Source organism: Crassostrea angulata, chromosome 2, assembly GCF_025612915.1.
Source record: "Crassostrea angulata isolate pt1a10 chromosome 2, ASM2561291v2, whole genome shotgun sequence".
In the NCBI taxonomy this organism is placed as follows: Eukaryota; Metazoa; Mollusca; class Bivalvia; order Ostreida; family Ostreidae; genus Magallana; species Magallana angulata.
The window spans coordinates 24419053-24446645 of record NC_069112.1 but is presented as its reverse complement, the minus strand read 5'-3'; the positions used below and the strand labels follow the sequence as shown (position 1 = coordinate 24446645).

Genomic DNA, 27593 nt, shown 5'->3' with positions numbered 1-27593 from the left:
ACATGGACGTGTCCAATACCACCTTAAAACAATTCAAATCAAAGCCGATTTTAGTGCTATAAGAGTCTTTTCAGCACACACTCTAATCTTTTATGAACATATTCATCCACTTGGCTGCACGTAAACGTGTCACATTTTCATCCAATGAAAGAACAGGTTATATACACTCTTCGGAATAAGCATTATCTTGACAACGTATCGACTAGCGGATCTCTAAAAAGAAATTTTGCATTATTTTAAACGAAATAAGACATAACCTTGTGTATTCGAGAGAAAGCAATACATTTTCTAGTCATTTGATAGTAATGTTTGTTGGGATACCTGAACTAAATATTCGCTGATATATGAAAACATTCAAGTCATAAAAAACTGAAACCGTCGTCGTTGATATTGCAGGTACAATAATACACCCTCCAAAAACAAAGACCAGTTTATCTAACTTCTAAAGCAAAAACCTTAAGCGCTTTGGTTAAACCATCGTACAAGAGACACTGTGATCGAACCCTTTTGCCAACTTGTTCAAAGCACCGAATGTTTTACCATACATGTTGTTTACGCTACAGACTCGACATACTTACAAAGCAAATGTGTTGAAAGTTGCGATTGGATGGTCTATTCGCAGATGCAGCCAATGATTTAAAAAGAGCTTGTCACCAAGCAAATGTTGTGAGATTTACCAAGGGTTTTTTTGGTATGGGAAGTGTGTCGAAAACGCTTGGCTAGGGGGGAAGCTATATAACTCCAAAATGTACATGTAAAAATGTGTCGACATCGTAAACATAAAAGAATTGGATTACTCAACCCGTCATGGTGATAACTTTGATCGTTTAATAATAAGATTCTAAAAAAATGGCGGATAGTTTATTTTGATTTAAGGTAAGGTTATACATATCTATATTGTTGAATGTTTCGTTAAAATCCGACTTAGTTTAATGCTGCGAGATGAGGTCATTAAAAATTCTACAAAAGTTCTAAAGATACTCCAAATATCACAGTTATGTTGTGTGATCGACTATAGAAAAATATTAGATGTGTTTTTAGATATATGAAAGGAAGTTTTGAAAGTCAGTAAAAAATCTTGCAGTTCATTTAATGAACAAAATAGTTATAATGATATAAAATTATACATCATCCTATCTAACAATATGTTCATACAGGAAATAGCATATTAGATTGATCCATGCTAGGCTGTTTAATAAACCTTTATTGAATTATATACATGTCACTAAGGCAATATTTTTACTTGCAGCTTAACAGCTTTTTATTTCACAAATTCATTTCATTACTGCTTCCCTTTCTGAGACTTTTTGTCTCATGACTTAATACCTGTAGGTTATTATCTTTAAAAAAAAAACATTGCTCTCATGACTTTATACTCTTTAATAAGAAACATTTTATTGTCATGAATCTTCAAAGACCTATTAAAATGTTGAGGTTTCTCAAGTGTTTTTTTTTTTCCCTTTTATTTAGCGGATGTTGAAACAAAAATGAGAGAAGTTACGGTCATTAGAAGATTAGTGTCTACTGTAGCAATTTTTTACATCCTTGGATATACCATGGTTCTCCTCCTGGCTAGACCGAAAGAAAATCTGATGTGTCAAACATATCATCAAGGTTCAGGTGAGAATTGTCATTCTTTAAATTAATATACAACATGTACATGGAAGTGAATTCTTACTTTCTAAAATTAAAAAAGAAAAAAATTAAACACTATGCATTAGGTATGAATGCACTGAATTTCGTTTCAAATTGTGTTTTCTTTTTCTTTTCATACTCAAAATGCGTAAAAAAGCTATCTCCGAGATTTTATGCAGATTTTTTTTTTATGTGTATTGCTGTGTTTGATTACGCATACGTTTTAAAGGTCGATTTACATTGAAAAAAATATTTTCAAAGTTTGTTTTGCACTTTGAAGTAAAAACGTTTGTACATAAAACACTGAACCATATCATATGTCAATTTTGACAACTTTGCATTTACCACTCGATGCATTTTATGCCTAAAAACCCTCTAAATAACAAGAATTTAAAATTAGTGTATGTATGTGTTTGTGTGTGTGTTTGACGAGTATTAAAACAAAAAGGATTCTTATAAATTTGGGTTTTCTTGAATTCAAATACCAAGTAATTGATAAAAACAATGATTTGTGGTAGAAAAATTTTATACCTAGACATCTCAGTTAAATTCTAATTATGCCCTTCTGTAAGAATGCCAAAAAAATGCATTACAGATTTACCGTAAGTTTACACTATAGGGTCACGTCAGCGAGGCTGGATAGTCAGCAAATTAACCACTAGATTTGCCTTGGTTATAAATATGATAACTGGGGCTGTGAAGTGTTATTAAGAAGAGAAATGATACAAGCGTTTAGGTTTTAATTTAAACTTGAACTTCTTAACTTTTAAAAAGATATTTTGCCAATAAATTACAAAATGCCTGCATCAGAGCATCTGTTTGCGTTTTTTGTGTTTTAACATGATATCTGTGAAGTATTCAAATTTATCTGATAAGAAATTATAGTGATATTAATGAGAAACCTAATTTCAATTTTTATAAAACAGCCCAAAATAACAACAAGTGAAAAGCTGTCAATGTGACAGCAAACCGGGTTTTCTTTTATGTGAACTGTATCTATTATCCATGCCAACCCTGAATTGATAAACACTACCAACCGTAACCAGTGAAATGGAGTACCCTTTATGCAATATTTTGCCCAATAAATGACTAAGTTCAAAAGCTGGTATTTTTTCATAAATAATCAGATTTCAAAATCCTAGCAAAATGCACACTTTTAATATATGTACAATTGATCTGCCAAAGAACAACTTCCTATCGTGAAAACTGTAGGAGGAGTTATCCGTACAACGAGGGTACCCTTTTGGCAGCCGTCCGCCCGCCATTTTCACCATTTTATTAACCGGATTTTTCAGTTGGAAAACCCGGTTAAAAATGAAAGTAAGATGGTGGACACGCTCTTGTGGATCCAAGTCACTGAAAGTTTGCATAATTATATCTACTTGGAATGAAATGATTTTAAATGATTTCTTTAAGAGTGCGTACATTTATTGTAACAAATTCAGAGTACATATAAAAGTTAATGTTTGAATAATGTTAAATCAATGAAGCCCGTTCATTTTTTCTAAGCACAATTTTATTTTTAATGGACATAACTTTCAGGAAAAGGGTAACCAAGAACGCGTGTTGACTTATTAATATCATGGCGAAAAGTATAGAACAAGTTCATCATACACTGGACATCTTTGGTTACACAAGTAAATGGACTTTGTTGATGTAATTTTAGTTTTGATGTAAAGAAATTTCCAAATGGGGTGCGCAATAAAGCGGGGTGCCTTATTAACATCATAGCGAACATTGTAGGGCGAGTTACATGTTATCATGCTTCGGACGGGTACTGAAGATCGACCAATTTTGGTTTAACAAATGCAAAAACAAAACACAAAAAAAACACCAAACAAACAAAGCATGCATTCGCGTATTTATTTTTGATTCCAATTTCTATACCACGACAGATTATTAGTAAACCTCTATCTTAATTTGTGAGTCAATAACACTGGGTAAACAGCTATATGTCTTAAATAAATGAATGAATGAATGAATGAATGAAACAATTAAATTACGTTCATTAACTCATTGAAAAAACCCCAACTTATATGTATATTGGGATATAACTCACAAACAAACGCAAACATAGGAAAGACAGAATCAATGACGTGTATAGTAAAGTTATACGATATTATGAATTTCAACTGACTTACCAGAAAGACACCAACGTAGCTTAGAGTAAAAAGCAATTAATCTATAATAAACCCTAACCTGAAAAAGTGAAAATAGATTGAATTGTAGACAAAGCGACGAATATCATTTCGTTTCATTACAAATCAAGGGTCGAATATAACAAATTATTTAGTTCTACAAAGACATTTAAAAATAATATATAAAGACCATGCCTAAGACACAATACAAAAGTGTTAATAAAACCATTAAAAATTAAAAAATAATTAACAAATAGGAAATCGTTAAAGAGACATGTCCCTACGTGTATAACCTATTTCATTCTATTCAGTTAAATATGTCAGAGAATGCAACGATTACAAACATACAATATATCAAATAAAAAACCCAGACAATTTCACAGCACTATGCAACTTCATAAGAATCAATTTGTTCAGGTTTTTTTTATATCGTTTACTATCAAACAAATGATAATTATTAGATAAAGATAGCCAATGAAAGCCTTGTTAAAGGCTTATTTCCAAAAGGGTCCTTATATAACAGTTAAATTAAGAATAAAAGTGCTCTATAAATTTACATAATGGAATGAGGCAGTATACTGCAAAGGAATATAGCAGAATGCTTTGAAAATGACATGATGTTTCTTGCAGTCTTGTATCCTATTCCGAACTTCAATGACACACATGAAAAGGACATGGTCTCGAGATTTACATGGCTAGGGAATGGAGGTTACTCCTTGCCTTATGGCTGCCGGTCAAAAGAAAGAGTTGCCATACTGATACCGTATCGGGATAGAGAAAAACAACTGCGTATTCTGCTTAGCAATTTACATCCACTTCTTTATCGGCAGGGATTAGAGTATAGAATTTATGTTATTGAGCAGGTAATATTAGTTTATCTTTATTTACTCTTCTTTCTAATAATACTAATAACTAGACACGATCTCGTAGCGAGCAACGAGGAGGTCTTCCGTCCGATTTTTACAAGGTGAAATGACGTCATCGCCTTTAATTTTCGACAACAAATATGATATGGAAATAGGAGTGAAGTACTAATGCTTTCCTGTAATGCTTTTTATAAGTTCTCTTACGTTGCTTTTTTAAATACTTGCATTTCTTCCAACTGAAATAGAAAAGATTAAACTTTTTTACCTCTGAACCCTAATATCCCTCGATAGGTAACGCATGCGATAATCAATATATTGTTAGGACATATAAACGTATTATACCTAAAGTCTGTCCCAAGATATTTTTGCCACAAATTTTCTTGAATTATTCGATATTTGTAAATATCTCTTGATTCTACGAAAGCCGAGAAGGATCATTCGAGATTCGAGATTCGAAATACGAGATTCGAAATACGAGATTCGAGATTGGAAATTCGAGATTCAATATCTAAATTAACCAATCAAATCAAGGATCTGAAAATATGTATCCTAGCAACATCAAACTTTTCTAAATAAAATCATACGTACATGCTCTTATATACAAATAAATGCTATGTTTACTTCTCCCTACCTAACTAAATAATTATTTGTATTTACTTTTACACAGAATATCTAAGTAGATAGGTAATAATGCAGTGTGCTTCGCGGATCTAAGTGATTTTGTTTGCCCTGGTGCATTTCCACCTGATGCGTTTGAACCCTAAGGTATTTCACCACCAGTAATAGTTTAAAACCCGGGTTTATTCACCCCTTTTGTGTAAAAATGCGGTTATGGTAGAGAACTTCATAAGCGTAGCTAATTTTTTCTGTACTGGGTCCTAGGCCAATTTTAAAAAAATTTACTATGTAAATTTAATAAGCTCCAATTTTCCCGAGGAGGGGGTCCAGATCCCCTGACCCCCTCCTTTCTAGATCCCCGCATGAAGATTAGCACATGTATCTAAATAATATAAATATAAATAATCTGTCCTGTTTCACCAATAAATATAAGCATTACTTATCGTTTTTATGTATGCATACAGTGATACACTAGTACTATGATTATAAACAAATCATTGAGATATTATCACATCATACGGAATTATTAATAAATACAATTATTTTTTCCTTTTCCTCAGTAAACAACTTATTATGAGTCTTACTTTTGGAATTGTTTTCAATATAGAAGGATACCTACTCTCTACAATTAAAGGTAGGGATGATAAGGTGCCAATTTGTTCACATTGCCGATTTCTTGTGCAGAGAACAGTAAAACCCTTTATTTGATTGTGCATGAATATTTCAAAATTAATTGTTGTACATATATTTTGTTCTAATTCATTCATTGATATATCAACAAGAGAGAATAAAAGCATATGTTTCACAGCCAAGTTAAGTTTCTCTGTAGTTTCCTACCCCCCCCCCCCCCCCCCTGCACCAAAATTGACAATAATTACATATAAGTCATACAAATGTTTACTTTTTTTGTAAGTAAATCTCTAAAGATGTAAATAAGCACTGCAAACAAAGATGTGTGTATTTAATATACTACTACATTACACTTAGCCAGATAAAATGTAATCAGGATGAAGCTACAAGGGGTGAGTGGTGCAAATTTACCAATTTGTCGCCATACACACAGAACACCAAATAAAGAAACTGTGAGTGGTGTGTGGAATGCATAAAAGATGGCAGCAAATTATCTCAAATAATCAGTGCAAAAACCCACAAATAGGCTGTTATTTGTTACATATCCTGCAAAAACATTGATAAAAAATGTTATCGTCCCATAACATAGCCGATTAAGTTAATGTGTACAGATGGTCAACGTACATGTAATTCTAATATAAAAGAAGGCGGACGTATCAGGCGGGGATCTAGAAAATTAAATTTCAAAAATGATCGGTTGAATTACATTAAATGCTTTGAAAATTGCTTTAAACTATCGCACGGGTCAAAATGCGTGATAGAAGCTATGTACAGTGTAATTGGAAAATTTCATTTTATATCAATATGTAGTATTACCTATTATAACAAATGAGAGTATAGCACAACTGCCACAAGCAATACATGTCCTTTACCGGCACCACCTCCCTCCCCATAAAAAAATGAAACAATTGTCGTTTTATTTGCTAAAATGTGTGTGGTTCAAGATTTTTCTAAAGGACATACCCGATTAGAATTTAAAAAAAAGTCGTACGTTTAAAACTAATTTTGTCAAAACTTTTAGATTCATTTGGTTATATTTTGGTCCATTTGGATAAATATATGCACAAGCGCAGCTCTAATTTATATATAATCAGGCCATAAATTCAAAATATTTTCAAACATTAATAGCTTTAAATCCAGTGGATGAAAGAAAAGGAAAGCAAGTCGAACTCGATGAGTGCTAATACCTGTGTTGAATGAATGGTACAGTAGGATATGCGCAAAAAAGTCCCGTCTACTCTTTCCTACCCTATATTTATTGGAATATTAAATCCGATTATAAGAGTCAAATTAAAAATCAAGTACGGATATGTACCTGTTTATCAAAAGTAAAACTACTCATAATTTATCTACAGTGCATCGTTACGGAGCTACACAGAAAGTTTTATATTAATTTGCCGAGTCAAATAAAAAAAACCTGGAAAACGAAGAGAAAACAAAGTGGGGACAGAATAACTGACAAATTAATTAGGACTATATAGCCGCCCCCCCCCCCTCTTGAAATGTATATACTGAAAACAGATTATTGGCGTATAACATCCGCACACAATTTAAAGAAAATTTCATGTTTTTTTTTATCATTTTCGCTAGCTAATGTAAGACATCACAAATACCCCAAGCACCCTCACGGAAAAGGAAATGCTAGGTGATGAGAGAGAGAGAGAGAGAGAGAGAGAGAGAGAGAGAGAGAGAGAGAGAGAGAGAGAGAGTCGATGTAAATCACAGGTGCGCTAACACCGTTAAAATTAAAGCTTGCTAGTTGGTCTGCCCTACCCTAGCTACCTCCTCTCTTTTCTCGTTTTAGAGGCTTAATTATTGTCTATATATGCTTGTAACAAATCAAATCAATTTCAAATTCTAAATCAAACTGAATTTGACACTACAAAACTCTCTCTGTGTCTGTCTGTCTGTCTGTCTGTCTGTCTGTCTCTCTCTCTCTCTCTCTGATATCGACAATGGCGTTGCCATACCCTACAATACACTATTCTTATCTGGATTTTTGTCTTTGAGGTTGTACATCATTATATCTTCTATGGTTTAAAACTTTATCATAACCTATATTTTGACATGTCGATTATTTTTTTGAGTTTTGTTTCATAGCTAAAACATTAAGATTAAACAGATCTTTCTTCGCGAACCGATTTTTACACAGTTGGGGCGAATACACTTCGGGTTAAAATTGTTCGGGGGGAAATACATACAGGGCAAACAAAACCACTTAGATTCGCAAAGCCAACAGTGTTATTTCTAATTTAATTGTTTATACTGTGTGGGGTTAATTCATCGATGTTAATTTAACCATTTTATAACCACTATATAAGAGCTATTAAGACATTTATTTGTAGGAAAGAGCATGTACGAATGATCTTTATTTAGAACAGTTTGATGTTGCTAGGATACAGGTTTCAGATCCATGATTTGATTGGTTAATTTATATATTGAATCTCGAATTTCGAATCTCGAATCTCGTATTTCGAATCTCGTATTTCGAATCTCGAATCTCGAATGATCCTTCTCGGCTTTCGTATGATTCAGACGATGTTCATTCGATAGCATGAACAAATCCCAAGATTTTTTTTTCAGAACCACCCTCCGCCGGATTACACAAGTTTTGCTGTAATTCACAAAATAATCGACACAAAAGGGTTTTGCGTTATTTCGCCTCGTGTTTAAACTGGTCCCTTTCGTCGAAGCTAATATGGTTGTATTACGACTTTGACATCTGTCTTTTTTATATAATCTATTATAACATATAAAATATACAGCATGACTATTTAAACAAAAATAAAGCAGTGTACATTTGTTCATTAATAGTTTTGATGTTACGTTGTTTATATTCATTGCAAAACATGCAGGATGAACAAACCCAATTATTCGGAGGATGAAACCCAACGGTTTCCTTTTTTTAAACATTCTAATGATGTATTTTGTTTTTGTTTTTTGTATGCCCAAAATTTATTTTTATTTACTTTGAATATTTCTAACGTTGAAAGGAGAGCAATTCCGTGTAAATACGTCAATAACTTTGTAAGATCATTCATTTGGTTTGCAAGGAAAATTATTTGATACTGTAATGGCCGAGAAATTAGAACATGCAGCTTAAAGAAATTTCTTAAATTATTATATCACGAAACGTTATTTCAAATCAGGCACCAAACATCTCCTACAAATATAATCGCACCTGTGTTTTGTATCCATCTCATTTAAACTCTTTGTAGCAAAATTTGTGAAAATTCGTGATCGTTTCACCCCGCTGTAAACCCCGCTGAAATGTTCACAATCGATGCGCTGTTCAACAAAAGACTCGACTAGAAAAACTTGCTGCATGAGCCGTCTAACATTATTAATTTTAATGATGAATTCAGAAACTTTTAGATTTCAAAAAGTGTCATTTTTTATTAAGTTACAGGAACATTGTCATTCATGCACATAAAATTGTACAAAATAATTTATATGTTATTCAACCAGTGTTTGAAATTTGAGACCGTTCTTGAAATATTTGGGAAAGAAATCTTAGGGGTCAACCTTTCATCTTCTTATCGGGCCCGTGTAACAAAATTTGAGCCATTTCCGAATAAACATGTGCACAAAAATCGTTAATAAAAGAATGCAGGTAAAGGGAGCTTTTAACAGGAGAGCAGGGAGTGCTTTCAAATTCATATTTTCATGTATTAATTTACCTTGTAAAATTATCAATCATAGGCATTAGATAACTGCTATTGCCTGATTGGCGAATTTGATTTGCCTATTGACTCCATGACATCTACAATTTCGCTTAGTTAAATGTAAACATTTTAAAAAAAAATATATATATATATAAGCATGTACTCCAATCAGGTGTTGTACTTTACAGAACGTTTTTACGCGAACGCCGAGCGCTTCTTTTTGGGGAAGAACAGTCCTAATCAAACAGCAAATACATAATACAGCATACAGACGTTTTTATTAATATATATATATATATATATATAATTTATGCATTAAATATTTAAGTGTGCTTGAATATGCAAATTTTAAAGCCAATTCCATTTGTATTAGACAATTAATCTACTACTAAGTAGTATTTTTAACCATGTGTTCGCTACTCGATCTTCAACTGTCCGAATACAATCAAAACTTTACAATGAATGTACATAAACTTTTTAAAACTCACATCACAAAATCAGCAATGAGTATGCTTCTTAATGAATCAGACCACCATTGAGAAGAGGTTATGCCAATAGTGTGATCCTTAATCTTTTACGGCCTGAATGTAAATAAAACTTCAAATTGTTTAAAAATGGTTAGTTTTATCATGCCCGCACCTACCGCAAGCATGTAACATTGTACTACTTAAGCTACCTTATCTCGAACGCTTTTTAAATATATTTCAACTTTTACTTACTACACCCTGCTTAACTCTCTCTCTCTCTCTCTCTCTTTCTCTCTCTCTCTCTCTCTCTCTCTCTCTCTCTCATTACTCATAAAAAATTCTAATATTTTGTTAGCCAAATGAAGTATCACATAATCATAGATTACAGATACTTATGTGAATATCGCCTATATTTTGTTGAAATTGGTAGTGTAATGCATTTAATTCTCAGCAGCAAAATGTCACAAATAGACACAAGTGAATTTATGTACATTTAAAATCGTACAACTGTAAAACGTATTATATTCATTGATGGCAGTTTTTTCCTTTATTTTACGAACTCTGATTTAAATCAATGGTTTGATGCATCATTAACCAATATAATTGAAAATGAACAACGAATCAGTGAGCATTGAAATGGTGATAACGTACAAACACGAGAAGCATGTGTCCTACAGCGAATCGGCTGTCCACTAGCGCAGCATGCATCTCCTCGGCCCGTGTTATGAAAATGTACACTAAACGTGGTTGGTTTGAAATGTTTGCAGTTTGATAACTGAATTTTATTTTCCAACAATAAAACTATCTCATGACATAGACAAGATAACAAAGAACGCCTTTTTTCAATGACAGTCATACCATCTATTTTTTTTTAATACGAGAACAAAACAGCATTAGGTAATGGTATAATCTTTTTTATCAATTACTCTTTAATATCGTTAAAATCTGAATTCTTTGTGTTTGCAGCTACATAAATAAACCCGGCCGTGTGTGCATTACAGCAAGGCGCATATCTTGTGTATTGGATAACGGTAGACCGCTCGCTAGTCATATCGCGACCTATTTCCTCGGCCGCAGGCAAGGGCATGAAGCTCGGAGTACAGCTAGCTAGATTTTAAATGCGACTCAAATACATTGCATAGAAGCAATTAAATGCGACTCAAATACATTGCATAGAAGCAATTCTTTAACCCATAATGTGTTTCCCTAAAATTTTTTTAACTGTTTAAACACTTTCCGAATGCAAGCTAGTACACTGTCTATGGTAGTAGGTAAAGGTATAATCTTTTTAATTTACTATTAAAATCATTAAAATCGGAAGTTTTTGGTTTGCAGCTACATAAAAAACCCATGTGTGCATTACAGCAAGACGCAAATCTTGTGTATAAGATAACGACAGACCGCTCGCTAGACCAGCCGCGACCTATTTCCTCGGCTGTGTGCAAGGGATCGGATACGTAACTGTTCACATACACAGCTCGGAATACAGCTTGATTTTAATGCGACTCAAATGCATTGCATAGAAACAGTTCTTTTATCCATAATGTGTTTAACTAGAAAATAACTGGAATGTTTAAACACTTTCCGTATGTAAACTGGTACTCTTTATGTCAGTTATACGCACAAATACCCCGTTTATTTGCCAAATAAAACACAAATACATGGTAACAAGTCTGGCTTTTTACACTCATATTACGCAATACCCGAACAAAATATTATTGTAACGACATTAATAAGATCATAATGAACAACTTTTGCAGCGACAGCCATATCGAAATCTTAACCGCTTTTGGGTTATAAAGTGAAAACTTTAAAGGGTTCTAGGCCCCTAATTTGAGGGGCCAGCCCCTTTTTCTAGGTGTCAAAGAAAAGATCTTGTAAATATAATTTTTTTCTTCTACATGTCTTAACAAAATATTTGTGAGAAAAAAGATAAACTAAGAAAACCATGCAAAATCACAATGCTTTTTTAATCTCATTTTTCAAGCCCTACCGGGCTTTAGCGCCTTAAAAATATTAGCATCTTAATATAAACACACACACATAAAAAGTACAAGCACATTCAAAATACTAGTACGTGGTAATATACATGACATTGTCACTGCTACGATGTATTAAGGAGTGAATTGGTTTATTATTAGCTCTGTTAAAATACTCCATAAGATACACATATTTAAAATTCCTCACTGAAGTAGAGTTTCGAACAGTTTTTGAAAGTTTGTTCCAAAGAAATGCAGACGTAGTAATATGAACTATCTTATGGAGTGTCCAAACGTTACTTTATTTAAAAATATGGAGGTAACATAGTGTTTCAGTGTAAAGTTTGAATTGTCTGTATCCGTCTAAGGTAAAATTTCAAATTGAATTTAAATATGTCAGATCATATGGATGCATAACCAAATTTGCTAAATTTGAATGACTCGTTGCAAAGAAAAATCTCAAATGTTAACCGAGGTGAAAATCCAATTCAAAATAAAAGATGTAAATAATAAAATTACCCAATTTTTTTTTGGATTTAAAATCTAGTTTTGTAATATCTTTTTGTTTTAAAACACAATTTTGAAATAAAGCTGCAAGATTTTGCTTTTATCTCAAACATATTAGTTTTCTTAGAGGTGATTATAAGTTATTCTTAAAATCATAATTCAAATAAAAGATCGTTAAAGGATGGATCTCCGCCATTAAATCATGCTAAAAAATGACTGAAAGTGAACTTAAACGTGACAAAATTCGATAATTACAAGAGATGTCTGATGCCATTAAGTCGTCGATCAATCGATCGATCGATCGATCGAGAGAGAGAAAGAGAGAGAGAGAGAGGGATAGAAAGAGAGAGTGAGAGAGAGAGAGAATGCGAACAGTTTAAGACTGAAATAATAAAAGATACAGATAACTTCTTTGAGTTTTTATTACTTGTTTAGATTTAAACATTTTCTTAATAAATGCCGTTTTGAATATAAAAGTTCAACATTAAAGCCCATGGGTCTGTTTTACAAATGTGATATGCAACTTTGATTCACGGTTTGATGAAATCGAAGTGCATGTTGAATTATGCAAAATAAAAGGAGATAAAATGCTGTATTTTTTTTACAAATAAAATGTGTTTCGCTTGTGTCTTATTAGCATCACCTCTCTATAAAACTGCCTGCACTTTAAGAAGGAAAAAACCCCACAAGTTAAATTGGATTTTGTTTTGTTGTTGAACCTTTTTATGAATAATTTGTGAATGCAAATGTAGAAAACATCTAAATTAATCATAAAAGTATTTAAAAAATCCAGACATTTTGATTAAATAAATGTGGATACTAAAAAACTCTAAGGAATTATTAGAAACTTCGAGGTCACAAAATCACAAAAACCGAAGTCAATAGCTTAAAAACGACGATTTGTCAACGCTTTATACAACCATTCCCCATGACAAATTAAAATCGAGGCTTGTTGATATTATCGACGGTTGTATCTCCAATAAAAATGAAAGTCGTAAAAATGCTTACCTTGTCAGTAAAAATCTGAAGTATTATTTTGGTAAAAACCATTCTGATTGCAAACACAAGTACTCTGAAGTTGGTATTAAAAAGATGCTTCACTTTCTGATAGACAATATCTATGTAGTTTTTGGAAATCAAGTCTTCCAACAATCTTTTGGAATTCCAATGGGTACCAATTGTACCATAGTGTTAGCAGACTTATTTTTGTATTTTTATGAAGAGGAATTTAATCAAAAATTTTTTACGTGAAACAAATAAATCACTCGCTGTGGCCTTCAACTCAACATTCAGGTATATCAACGACGTATTATCAATTAACAATTGTTATTTCTATACTTATGTCGACTTGATATATCCCAGTGAACTTGAAATAAACGAAACCATAGAGTCTGCGTCATTTGTTTCATATTTGGATATTTTTACTGGAAATGGACATTGTAATAACCTATCGCGGCAACCTCAATTCTTCCATAGTCACCCTTCCTTACTTATGTAGCAATATACCTTTATCACCTGCATATAGTGTTTTTGTCTCTCAGTTAATTCGATACATAAGGGCATGCTCTTCGTCTGAACAGTTTTTAAGCCGAAGCATGCTACTGACAAACAAGTTGATAAAACAGGACTATCAACAGTCTCGTTTGAATTCACCTTTTTTGTAAGTTCTACGGTCAAAACAACGATCTTGTCAGCAAATACAATCTTCCACTGGGGCGAATGTTGACCGACGTTTTTCATACTAATTGTTAGACCATAATTGATCACCTAGTTGTCTACGGCCTTTTCCGCGTGACCGGTCAGCAGAGGATGCTCACTCCTCCTAGGCACCTGATCCTACCTCTATCTTTTTAAAGGTCTGTGTTCTTCTGCTTTGAATTTGTATTTCGTTTTATGGAATTTTGGGATGGTTGACAGTTTTTTATTGTTATTTGTTTAGCCAGCATTTTACTAACATTAAAAAATGGATATTGATATTTTTAGTTCAGTTTCGTCCATTTCATACACCGTATGCTTATATTCTAATCACTAAAAATATGTTGTTAAATAATAAAGATTGACACATGACAAAAAGTAAACGAATATAGTATAACAAATACAAATTATTTTTAAATATAGAATACATAAGTAAGTTTTACAGAGAACACCTTTTCATTACATTTGACTTATATAAAGTTAAAATGTTATCTAGATTTTTAAAAGGAAATTGTACAATGACTTATTGCTCTCAAAGAATGTGTAAGTATTTTTGCAATATTAATCGTGTTTGATATATAAATAAAAATTTGGTATGAAATGAAATGGAATATACTCATTTTTACAAACAACTGATTGCATCGCAACTATGCATCTTTGTAATTAGTATTTCACGCAACAAAATTGTTTCTAAAATGTTTTTAACAAAAATATACAGTTAACAAGGAATTTTTTTCTAGGTGCAAAAGTAATTAAAACTGAATTGATACACACTATCTCGTTCTTACTTTTGATTATATTCGAGTTCTGCTAAATTTCTCAACATGTAAGACATATATGTTTTAGCACTACTCGCATTAAACTAATATTGGGTAATTTTTTGTATGTCCATGTAAATTTACAAAGCTAATTATTATTTTTTTATTTAAAGAATAAAAGAAATCAAAAACTTAAGACAAACAAACAATGCATTGGTAACGTTTCTAAAAAAGAATCCAAATTAAATACTCTCTGCACTAAACGCCTTTTTCTGTTCAACTGGACATTATATCATCTTACAGATGAAACATATTTATACTTTAAAAATAATGCACTCAAGGAAAATAATGTAATGACTAAGAACGTTTTCTTCTTAGTTCTTCTTAGTATTAACTTTTTCTACCAAGATATATAGAGCAGTAATGTCTACGATTTGATGCAGACATTATGCTGTAGGGGCGATGCACGTGCGGAAATTATTTTTTTAATTTTTTTCCTGAAAATATTTATCTCAGTGGTGCATAATTTTTTAAGGCTGACACAAAACCTTTCAACAAGGGGATGCTCTACAACATTGCGTACAGTGAGGCAAAGACCGACAATCACACCTGTTTTGTTTTTCATGACGTTGACCTGATCCCAGAAAATGACCAGATTATGTATAATTGCGTAAGAAGTCCGATGCATCTTTCAAGAGCGATCGATTCATTCAACTACAGGTAAAAAATGAAGGCAATTATAAAATTTCAAATTTCTCCTTCCATAAAAATGATTATTTTGTACAAATTTACCTCAGGTAGAAAAAAAGCAATACTCCATAGCTATTTTAATTTAATATTTATCTGAATCAGTGTTCCTGTTCAGTGATTTCACTATAACCTGGCGGAGAACCAATTTAAAAAAGATAAAAGTGCACACACAGACGAAGAGCTTAAAAAATGCATGTGTGTTGAAACACGTTCATTTTGAATTTCTCCACAGACTTCCCGATAGAAAGTTAATTGGTGGAGTATCCATGTGGAAAAAGGAGGACTTCGAAAAAGTTAATGGATGGTCAAATCTATTTGTGAACTGGGGCGGAGAAGATGATGATATGAGTTATAGGTGTTATTTTTATTAAAATATCGACAACATAAATCATAATTAAGGTACCATAAGACGATTTAAATGATGGGAAATGATACAGTAGTTTTTAGCATTTTCTGCCCTTTTCAGTCTCATAAAAGAGGTTCGTTCCTCTGTTTTAAGGAAGCCGTGTTAGGTTAGCCCTAATCTAAAATTATGCATTATATATTAATTCCATTTGGTAATTTATATCTAAGAATAATAAATAAACTAAATTAAAAAAAAAAAAAAATAAGGTAAAATTACACATCAACAGAGGTTAGGAAGGAACTTTATTTTGTGGCGGAAGGATTCAAGAAGATAGAATTTGTTTTATTATAACTCAATAGTTGTAGAGTTCCATAGCTTTAACTTCTTTTTTCAATACATACCACATTTCCAGAGTGTATTTGCAATGGAATATCATCATGTTGTTCCGAAAAAAAATTGAGCAATTTTTAAATTTTACTATCGACGTATTTTGACATATTTAGCTTATACTTCATAAAGTCAAGAACACGTGAACTCCAATTTTTGCCTCAAATTGGCGTTTTTCATGACCTATTCCAAACATTACATAAAAGACCCATGCAATCTTTTTCTGACAAGACTAAATAATCTGAATAAAAAATGAAACGTTTAAATATTGTCATTGCATGTTGAATCATTCATGACTTAAAATAGCGTTTTATCAGTGCAAAAGGTCAATGTCAGTTAGTTGATCTTGAAGAAATTGTGAACTTTTTATGATAATTGTTATTTATTTTACGTAGTTTAAATTTGTATTTGATGCAATGGTTTATTCCAAAAAAATAAATTAAACAAGGGAAAGCGATTTATGTGCATCTTGCAGATCAAGGCAGAAAGTTAATATTTAATACACCGTAGCGCCGTAAAATTTGTTTTAAATTTTGGTTAAGTGTATGTGTGTGAAGATTTAAAAAAATCTTTAGAAAAAACCTAAAGACTTGAAAGCAAGACCACAAATCCTTAAGTGATCTCTGTGATGATCTTAACCATTCATAAAAGTTTTAAGGCAAAAATAAGCTTGTTTATTTATTTTGTAGAATAATAATGAACAAACTGTCCATATTTCGATTCCGAAATAATGTTGCAAGATACACTATGCTTAAACACAAAAGAACACCGGTTAACACAGCAAGGTATGTTATTTCGCGTATTTTATTAGGTACAGAGTACAGTTAAATGTTCATTATTTCGATGTACCCTTTTTTTTTTGCTGTCTCGATTTTCTTCATTGTTGCAACTCACTTTCCGTTTTTTTTTCAAGCAACGCTTTGAAGATATGGTAACTTGTTTTTGTTATGGTTACACGAAATGCACTTTAAAAATATTTAAAGATCGCAACGTTCGTGTATATGTTTCGATTTTATTAGCTGGACGTATGACAAATGACCAAACGCTGATACATCTACTCATTATTTACGGCTTTTAAGGGAGTGAAGGACAAAAAAATAGAGTTGTGATAGAATTGTGAACGTATGTGTTTAAAGAGATGATTTCAATCAGAAACTGTTAATCAAGTTATCTTTGGTTTGTATGCTTAATACATTTCAGCGATTACAAGGCTTAGCAAATTGATAACTGTATTTCAAATTGTCGTATTGGTATTCGACCAAACCATGCACATGCAATTTGTATTTACGTTTTCTCATGCTGCACAAACTTACCGCAGGTAAGTTATTTCTGAGTAAAAATCAAATTATCACCTATATAGAGTTGGAATATGTCATTTATTAAAAATAAAGAAAATATTGAAAGACAACTCCATAAAAACCCCCAAAATTTCAGACTTAAACCTATTCTTACAATACAAAATCGACTTATCCATTCCGATCTCCGAAATTTACAGAGAAAACAAATATTTTTTAAAGAATGTACAACAAATTAAATAACAACAGAGAGCTGGCACTTCAAATGCCACCAAATACAAATTGTCAAACATGAATTGGCAATTGCATTTCTCCATCTAAGGCGAAAACAATTCTTTTTAACGTGTGCGTCTATGTCAGCTTTATCAACACACTTTGATTTTTGGGAGTTGCTTTTAATCAACTCTCCTATGCAGTTACTCAGACAAACCGAAAGTGAAACAGTGTTTGGACCTCAGCACAAATCATTGCTGCTGACAAGACGTAGTTCTTGAAAATATTTGATAAATTCGATGTAATGTATTCTAAAGCGTTGTTTTTCAAGGAAACTTATTTATAAATACCTTGAAATAGTCAGATTATAAATGGTACGAACAATTTAAATATATTTTGTAGTCGTATGTATTCCTACGCCAGAGTTCAATATAGTCTCGTTCAACTCGACGCTCGTCTGTCTCCGTGAATCCTTGTCGGAGATTTACGGTGTCAGCCGAGCGTTTGGTTGAACGAAACTAAAGTTCAATATTGCTTGGATCCATACAATTTTCGAGAAATATTTTTATTACTGATACATAGTTTGATTGAATTAATTTTATCTTTAAATATTTTATAACATGATTCAGAGGGGGGTTTCTCGATATTCTTGTCGAAAACGTGAGAAATCTATATTATAAAAATGTGCGTAATCAAATTAGAAACTACACGTACTTGTCATGCAAAATAACATATCATCGATTTTAAAATAAATAAACATCGACAAAATCAACTCCCGTCAGTTCTTCAGTACTTTAATTTTTTAAAGTGTGTAGACTTGGACCCAGGTGCAACAAAATTGAAAATAAAAAGTGCATTATTTTCCATAGTGTGCTGTAACACTACTTTTGTCTTTTTTGTAGATATCAAATGTTGATGGATAGTCCATGGCGGTTTAAGGTGGATGGACTTTCAACCTTGACCTACATTCCACCTACACGAGAGAACCATCAACTTTATACAAGGATATTAGTGAGGACCTGAAAGTTACAACTTGCAAATAATTTCATGAACTCATTTTGTGATAATCTTGAGAACGAATTAAATGGTCTTTCTTATGTAAATTCTTGATTTGCAGTGAATTCATTCATACATGTACTGTTTTATAATTATCTGGTTGTTGGTATATATGAAAATATTGACAAAAAATCACCAATGATGTTCATATCTAAATGCAGCTGTGCGAATGTTGTTGTGCTCCGTTTTTAAGGTCAAGTAGTTACATGATTGATAATGCACTCTTATTATAAAAGGTTTTGAACACTGCATTCTTTGATTAAAGAACAAGAGGATAAAATATAACAGAACATAAATTATAAGATTAATTAATAAATATTTCACGTTCATCTTGAAAAATTGTCAATACTGAAAATCAGAAAGAGAAAGTTGTAAATTATAATTTGTATTTAAATGTGGGTATGTTCATACTTGTAAGGAAGTTAATCTGCTGTTGTAAAAAAAAGTTTTATATCTTACTGGATGGAGTACCTTTGCAACGAAAGATACACTTTTCAATTAATAAATTGAATGGTATAAAGTTAATATTTGAAAAAAAAAGAAAGATTGAATACCAATTTTTGTTGGGAAGAAAAGGCAGAACAATGGTATCTATCAATAACAAAAAAGAGTTTTATCTTTTGAAATCGATTTGAAAAAAATTGGCATTTCGAAAACAAATGCTGTGTGTGTATAAATAGGTAGTAAAAAAAAACCATATTCTAGTATAAGCACCAGACACACTATTACCGTTATGAACGAGATCAAAGAAATGCCGCTGCTATTATTATCCAATATTTCATGAACGTCATTGGTACATTAGTAGGCCATAATTACTTATAAGCCTTACACTGGTCCTTTCCTGTTCTTTAACACACTTTAAACAACAAAAAAAATTCAATATTCATGTCTGCACTAATGCTAAAAGGGCAAGTTGTTGTAAATTTCACCGAGCTACAATGTTGATTGATTTAACAAACTTGACTACTGTAGCCTTTTTAAAGAAATGTTAACATTCTTATTCAATTAAGTATAATCTCTGTTTAAGCACTTTAAGCACTGATCAATAAGCATCAGAATATGCTTTGAAATGGCGAATCCTGCTTCTAAATATTAGCAAATAGATTGATTATTTTAAGTGTGAATTGGTTGTGCGAGCTTTTCAAGTCGTTTTAAGAACATCTATGAAATATTCAAATCATTTTATGTTTGTAATCTGTACGTGAAACATGGCACGGATAACACATCATATGATGTTTTATCTTTTTATGAATTTTCTATCCAGTAACGCCGCCCAAATTGCGAGTTTTTATGTTGAAAAAACACACGAGTCTCCTAAATCTTCTTGTGTTGAAATCACAAATATTTTAGGTATTGAGAGGTGCGCTGTAAAATGTTTGAATACCATAGCTACCACTTATATGTTTAGCGTCAACAAGAATCAACGCAAATGCTTGTGCTGTCCTGATTTAACTGGAAGCGACATTACAGATCCTGAATGGGAATCATTTATTCCACGTAAGTATTGCGCAATACTATGAAAACAAAATTATCAGGCAATGGCCCTTATCAGAGCATGATCATTATTTTTGTCGAAATTTATTTTTCCGTTTTTAAAGTTTACAGTGCTTCAGTAGGGAATTTCTGTTGGTTCACAAAAACTTGAGATTTAGTCGTCAAGCAAGATACAGAGTTTGCAGTTATTCCTTACGAAAACGAAGCCCAGGTCATGCTTTTGTTTACATTTACAAAATTCTACAAAAATGAATATGACAAACGCTAGGAACTGAATATTTGTGTTCAAAATGAATAAGTATATAGAAAAGAATGAGCTTGAAACAGATCTAGAACTTCTACCGGAATATTAAACTAATGTAAACGAAACCAAGGCACGAGCCTTCTTTACATAGCAAAGCGTTGCGCGCTCTTTATCTTGCTTATACTTCTACGGCTGACATACTCTCAAAGGTTGATCATTAGAAATACATTGCTAAACATTGAACCCAATAGACTTAGGAAAATAAAACAAAATCGTGACCTTGTCTCTTTAAAAGGATTGGGTGGTCGTCGCCAATTTTTGGACTATACAACTGAGTACAGTAAAGCACCTTTATAACGAAGTACCAGAGACATACGATTTTGCTTCATTAGAATCATGATTCGTTATATCCGTCAAGTTTACAACTTGTAATAAAGTCACGGGGAATGAAAATCACTTCGCTTTAAGCGTCAATTCATTATAAGCGCGTTTGCTATTAACGTCTTTTACTGAATATTAAATTAGAATAAAAGTTCTGAATAGAGATACTGGCGAAAAATCGAACTGTAAATCTACAAGGTCAGGATTTTGTTTTAAAAACAACTAAATAAATTTGTAGTTTATTGCGTAAAGATGATTTTTTGATAGCTCTGATGATAAGTTTGTTACAATCAGTGAACAAAAGGCACTAGCATATATAAAATACATTCGGCTAACTTAAAAAATAGATGCGAAAATAACAATTGCATGAACTGCAGACAAAATATATACTTACATTTTCAACTGTCCTTGTCTGTGATAACATTACAAATCAGTTTTGAATCCTAAAACCCATTAACTTCATTAAACATGAGTGACACAAAATGGGCGTGTCTTATAGCATAACCGAAAAACGACATTGGTTGCGCCGCGTACATGTAGTAATACATAGCATGTGCTGCATAAAAAATATTGGTTTTAAAATAATGTTCTTTTAAAGAGTACCAATTGGAAATAATATAAATTTAAGTAATAAGGATTCATTTTTTGAATATTATGAGGTGATAATTTCGGTCGGAGCAGGGTCGTTTGTATCATAAAGCCTTTCGGGCTTTATGGGATTTGACCACGCCCCGACTGAAAATATCACCTCATTATACTCAAAGAATGATTCCTTACTCCTTAAATAAATTCCTATATAAAGGCATAAATTCAATATCCACGTAAAATTGCCAGCAGCATTCTTCGTATGAGTATAGTATCTCGCTTTTAGACAGTTGATAACTTTGAAATTTCTGTGTAAGAAAAACAACGGTAAAACCTACAGCAAACGCAAATCAATAAAGTTCTGTATCCTTTTATAGTCTAAATATGTTAAACAGGTTATGATAGAATAACTCATCACCAAGTTTAACGGAAAAAAACAGTAACATAGGATATTAATCATTATGAACTGAACTTGAAACTTTGTAAACCATGGACGATGTTAACAAATAATTCTCACTCAAAAACTGATTTGATGATTATTCTAGGCAATATAAACCTAATTAAGATTTCTTAATTGTTTGACTTGTGGTAGATAAGATTTACTGCCTAATGGATAAATACCAACTGAATACACAAAATGTGTTAAAATGACGAGATAAAATTCACAATTTTTTTTCAGTGACATTAGAATATCTGGTATTAATATATTAATTAAATTGAAATTGATGTTGGCATCCCGGAGAAAACCATTGTCAGCCTCTGCTTCGCGTCGGTTGACAAAGGTTTTCGAGGGGGCATCAATTTTAACTGTTGTCCCCCAAACAGGCACTGTTTATTTTAATATACTGAAAGTCTTAATTTTAAAGAATACATTGCTGCTTTTACATTGTGATATGAATTCTAAGGCGAACCATACGTGCATAATTTACGCACATGTAACAATTTATTGTGTTACCCGTTCCCAGTTATGTTGCTAACGCTGAGAGTAATACAACGAATTAAAAACTGTGCCTAAACCAATCAGATTTCAGTATTTAACATGAAAGTTTAATAACATATTATATGTAACAAAACATCAATGTTCATAATTACTCAAACCGGCTGAATAATATTGTTAGCTAACTTAATTTGAGTTAGAAAATTCCAGTCACATCATTCATGACAGCCTGGTGGTTGCAAATATATATCTCTGTAGTTTATAATCAACCTTATTACATACCAAACTTTATGTATGTTAATAAACTTTAAAAAAAGTAACGTGGAAATTGAACACTATTTTGCATGAAATTTTATTTTGGTCTAAAAACTCAGCAAACACGAAAACCCATTCAGAAAATAAAAATATATTTATGTGTTTTTATTGAATTTTATGCTCGTCAATGTTTAAAGTTATTATCGCTATATGTTACAAAAAATAAATAAAAATGTACTGTTGGGTTTACAACCAAGTTTATAAATAATAAAAAGAAGATATTTCTAAAAGCTAACGCATAGGGCGACAGAAGCATAATAAACAATGAATTTGATGTGTACAAACAAATCTGGATTATATATCAAAACAATATGCAATTCATGAAATTTTAATACATTAATAATCTTTCAACATTTCACATTGAGGCGGTTTCTAAAGTCTAGTTACATTACTTTATCATATTTTAAATAATCCTAACCACTTTCACTTATCGTTTTAGCTGCGTGCGCAACAGGATATGCTACGTATAACTATACAGATATCCAGATTTGTCTGAAGTACGTTTCGGTACCAGCATCTTATCCAGAAGCAGCAGAGCTTTGTGAAGCTGAGGGAGGAGACCTCATCAGACTCGATAGTCAACTGAAACACGATATCATGACGGACTATCTAGGTAGACTTTAAACCGAAAAAAACTCATAATCGGCATGTACTATTTGCATGCTTCTTTGTTTTAATCTCTGAGAAAAATGTTTAAAAAGCATTTTCGTCGTGCCTATGATGTACAGTAGTAAAGGCTGAAAAAGTTAGTATATGTTTATTTATCTTTTACAAATATTGTTCAACCTTCAAGTTCTAAAAAATGCCGTTTTTTCTGTCTGTATGTGCTCGAATGTATCTTACTGGCATTCTTTTTATCTTTTACCAGTTCCCATCGCTAATGGTTCGACAATTGATGTTTGGATTCAAGGAGAAAAATATGCAGGTGGTTATATTTTCCACGATGGATCTCCATTTCCTACTGACTTTGGAACTGGAACTTTCTGTCCTGTTGAATTGAATTCCGATCCAAATGAAATACGATTTAGGGCACATGGATCAACCACGTTTGAATGCTGGGATAGAGCTCAACATCATCTTTACAGCTACCTGTGCGAATACTCTCGTCGATTTACCATTTGAAAAAAAAAAATATGTACATTTTATCGGAGCATTTAAGTAGATCAACATCAATTTAATATATATTGAATTTTATAAAATGTTTTGGCAAAAGATCTTTGTAATTATATCTCACAATACGAGTGTAACCTTTAGTGTAATCTTTTGTGTGGGCTTTTAATTTTAAAAGGCATACTAGTATATAAAATACTCAAACTGATATATCACACCTTTTTTGTTCTTGAATTCTTGATTTTTTTTTAGTAAATGACGGTAAATATAAATTAATAATGAACGATAGTTTGAAGCATTCTTAGCTGATTATCATATAACGAACTGGCTATAAACGTATCACGTCTGTAAGAAAAATTGAATTTAAATAGAAAAAGCTGCAGAACGTTCACATACTTATTAAGTGGGTTACTAGCAGGATCAAATAATTTGAATGCGTATTTATGTACAAGTATCGAAAAAATCAATATTAAAGTTGTTGTAATTTGCATATTTTATGTAGAATGAGGTTTACAATACACTGTCTCTATTTTCAACGTCGTCCTGTTGTATGTTAACACCATCTGATTTTAAGTTTTGAACATACTTTCTGGTAGATAATCATCAAGTTTATTACTCCCACTCTCATCTAAGATTCTGATGATATAAACACGTTGTTGTTGATTCAATTGACTCAGAACATGTACGTGCATGTAAACAGCAATCAATATTCACTAACAATTTTATAAAAAAAAAATGATTTACAAGAGAAAGCAAGAATACATATGATTATGGGCGTTCCAATACAAACCTTAAAGGCATGTTTTGGCCGTATTTATATTTTCTTCAAACAAAACGAAGTAACATGCATATTCAAAAATCAATTTTGTTCTAACAATGTGTTAGTTTTTTCCTAATTAAAATTTCTATATTTCTGACGTTCGAGACCTTCCTTCTACATTTTCATATCGTCTATATTTGTTTCCATGTGAATTTAAGTAGTCCGAGTATGGTTCTAGGTCACAATCAGGATTTCACAATCATATTGGCTGCCTTTTACATAACGTTTTAGATATCCGGTATTGATTTTGCTCTCTATCGCTCTTGTTAACATTTTTGATAATAAGGAATCAGTATTGCATGCATTAAGTGAGAGATGTTAACAACTGATGTAAAGAAAAAGGAACATGTAAAAAGAAAAATGAAACACGACATTTCACAGGATACAAATGCACCGATTAACCACATGAGGATTTATATAGAGGGTAATCAGGTTCGAAAATCCAGACATGTAAACTTGTAATTCCGAATACACAATCGTGTTGATGTGTGATCCTGAGTATGAAAATGTGTAACTTTTAAAACTCGGGCATAAACACGTGTACGATTTGACTCAGTTCCTTCGCATGATGCACATTTTGCAACTTTATTGTTTACATTAGTTAATTAAACCTTCAACTTTCAATCCGTAGTTTCTGCATTTGTAACTTCAGGCTTGGCAATAGCACATCAGACATGATACAAATTGACAAATGTAAAGTCTACAAGTTTGTCGAATTTTGACATGACCTTATATGGCAACTGCATTGCTGCGGGAAAAGGCATCTCGTAACCGCCAGAATGGACGAAAAAACTAAACATAATATACAGGTAAACTGTTGCAATAAGCTTTGAATGAACGACACCTTTTCTATCGGAAACACCGGTATTATTTTTAGAAAATAATTTGAGGTATGATTGAAACTGGACTAAACAGGAAGAGGTTCATGTAGAAAAAAAATCGTTGCCGATGTGACGAATGCGCTAATTTCCGTAATATAATTATCATGGTATCATAAAAGGAAATGCCTAATATTTTATTTCTCTAAAAAAAAAAGACATGTAATTTAAACTGGAATATAAGTTAATGCGTATTCTTTTCTAGAAATGAGACGGCTCAAGAAATTTCTTAAGGGGGTGAAAATATTTTGAGCGGCATGGGGTTCGAGGACCACTGGGAGGTCCTATTAACTCCAATTTGCCTCTGAATTCTAAGAATTTTAAGACAGAGTTTTTAACCAGGTTTCCGATTATTGAAATAGTAAACATGGCGGGCGGACGAGTGTCTGTCAAAAATGTACCCTTATTGTACCGATAACTCCTCGAGCAGTTTTCAAGATAGGAAGTTGTTCTTTTGCAGATCAATTAAACAAATATCAGAGGTATGCATATTGCTAGGATTTTGATTTTTGATAATTTATGAAAAAATATCAGCTGCTGAACTTTCTGCTGAAATTGCATAAAGAGTGCCCCATTTCTTTAGATAGGTAGTATTTAGCAATTCAGGATTGACAAATGGATTATGGATATTGTTCACACATACGAAAACACGGTTTGCTGTCATATTGACAGCTTAACCCTTATTTTTTCTGAATTAGTTAGAAAAAACGAACTGCGAAAAAAAAGGTATTTTTTTGCGGAAAAATGTATATTACTTTACATGTATTTATACTTTTTTTTGTTGTGTAAGTGAAAGTTTTTACTATGGGAGGCACTACAGCTCCCAGGTCGTCCATCCGAATTTTTTTCAGACCGGGAGCTACAGACCTGCAACTAGTTCACAAGTGGCTGTAAAGCTGTATCATAATAGCTCTCCAGAAAATTTTTATCAACCAACTTCACAAAGTGAGTCTGTATTGAACCAACATTCAGGACGTCATACTCATATCCCGTAATAATTGCTTGAAATAATTAAAAAAAATGCCAATTTTTACCTACATGATAGGGTTTTTTCCCTATATATTGCCGATAATGCAAAGAAACATTTCTTAAAATAATTTATACACATTTTAATTTTACGACAGTTAACTTTATCTTTGAAATTTTTATTTATTTTTTTTAAAGAGGGTGTCGCTTCTTATGTCTCATATTAATCACAATCTCAAAACCAATGTCTTTAAATAGTTTGCTTTTCTTATCGATAACTTTGCAACTCTCTGGCCAACCCCGTGTAATTTTTTGCGGGGGTGGAGGGGGGGATCTTGTCACAAATATGTGGTAGCGATAAAGATTCATTTGGAGATATTTTCTTAATTCAACCGAAGCCTATACTTTAACAATTTGTTGCATGTACCCTAATAACAGTGGCGTCGGAAGCATATTGAAAGGGGGGGGGGGGGGGGGGCTAAACTAATCATTAGAAATCTTGGCAAGAATTCCCTAAATCATGAAAATCCTAATCCATGGGGAGGGTATACCTTTAACTCCAATCTTACCTGCCCATTTTTTCCCAAAATCATAAAATTCCTAATCCTTGGGGGTGGGGTGGGGGGGGGGGTGGTGAAACCTACTATGACTCCAATTTTCATTATCACTATTAATATTTCATTCCCTTTAAGGTCTTTTAAGGAACAATTTTGTTTGTTGCGAGGAAAAAGTGGGGGTGGGGGCTGAACCCTCCCTAATGGTTAGGTCTAACTTTGCGAAAAAAATGTGTGTGTTGGGGGGGGGGGGAGCTAAGTCCCCCCCCCCCCCCCCAGCTCCCCCTTCCCCGGTTCCGACGCC

At 32.4% G+C, this 27593-nt stretch overlaps 2 protein-coding genes across 4 annotated transcripts; both read left to right on the top strand.

Annotated features, from left to right (window-relative positions):
- Positions 1 to 663: 663 nt before the first annotated feature.
- On the top strand, positions 664 to 19506 carry LOC128173741 (beta-1,4-N-acetylgalactosaminyltransferase bre-4-like). 3 transcript variants are annotated; one of them, XM_052839399.1, is made up of 7 exons: positions 667 to 876; positions 1471 to 1620; positions 4404 to 4636; positions 15494 to 15678; positions 15941 to 16063; positions 17131 to 17226; positions 18852 to 19500. In XM_052839399.1, exons 2-7 carry the CDS (start codon positions 1488 to 1490, stop codon positions 18970 to 18972), a joined length of 891 nt encoding a protein of 296 aa, XP_052695359.1. In that variant the 5' UTR covers positions 667 to 876; positions 1471 to 1487; the 3' UTR covers positions 18973 to 19500. The 3 variants fall into 3 exon arrangements, with proteins under 3 accessions (XP_052695362.1, XP_052695361.1, XP_052695359.1); XM_052839402.1 differs by lacking the exon at positions 15941 to 16063 and having other exon boundaries at positions 664 to 876; positions 18852 to 19506; XM_052839401.1 differs by lacking the exon at positions 17131 to 17226 and having other exon boundaries at positions 665 to 876; positions 18852 to 19504.
- A 603-nt stretch (positions 19507 to 20109) lies between these two features.
- Positions 20110 to 24718, top strand: LOC128173742 (uncharacterized). Its single transcript, XM_052839403.1, has 3 exons — positions 20110 to 20502; positions 23401 to 23574; positions 23830 to 24718. Exons 1-3 carry the CDS (start codon positions 20214 to 20216, stop codon positions 24081 to 24083), a joined length of 717 nt encoding a protein of 238 aa, XP_052695363.1. The 5' UTR covers positions 20110 to 20213; the 3' UTR covers positions 24084 to 24718.
- The last annotated feature ends 2875 nt before the right edge of the window (positions 24719 to 27593 follow it).

Bases quoted from the DNA above. Each gene is read 5' to 3' on its own strand.
- LOC128173741 (XM_052839399.1), top strand. From the start codon at position 1,488: ATGAGAGAAGTTACGGTCATTAGAAGATTAGTGTCTACTGTAGCAATT. The intron at 15,679-15,940 runs GTAAAAAATGAA...ATTTCTCCACAG, and splicing joins ATCGATTCATTCAACTACAG to ACTTCCCGATAGAAAGTTAA. The intron at 16,064-17,130 runs GTGTTATTTTTA...TTTATTTTGTAG, and splicing joins GATGATGATATGAGTTATAG to AATAATAATGAACAAACTGT.
- LOC128173742 (XM_052839403.1), top strand. From the start codon at position 20,214: ATGGCACGGATAACACATCATATGATGTTTTATCTTTTTATGAATTTT. The intron at 20,503-23,400 runs GTAAGTATTGCG...TTATCGTTTTAG, and splicing joins ATGGGAATCATTTATTCCAC to CTGCGTGCGCAACAGGATAT. The intron at 23,575-23,829 runs GTAGACTTTAAA...ATCTTTTACCAG, and splicing joins TATCATGACGGACTATCTAG to TTCCCATCGCTAATGGTTCG.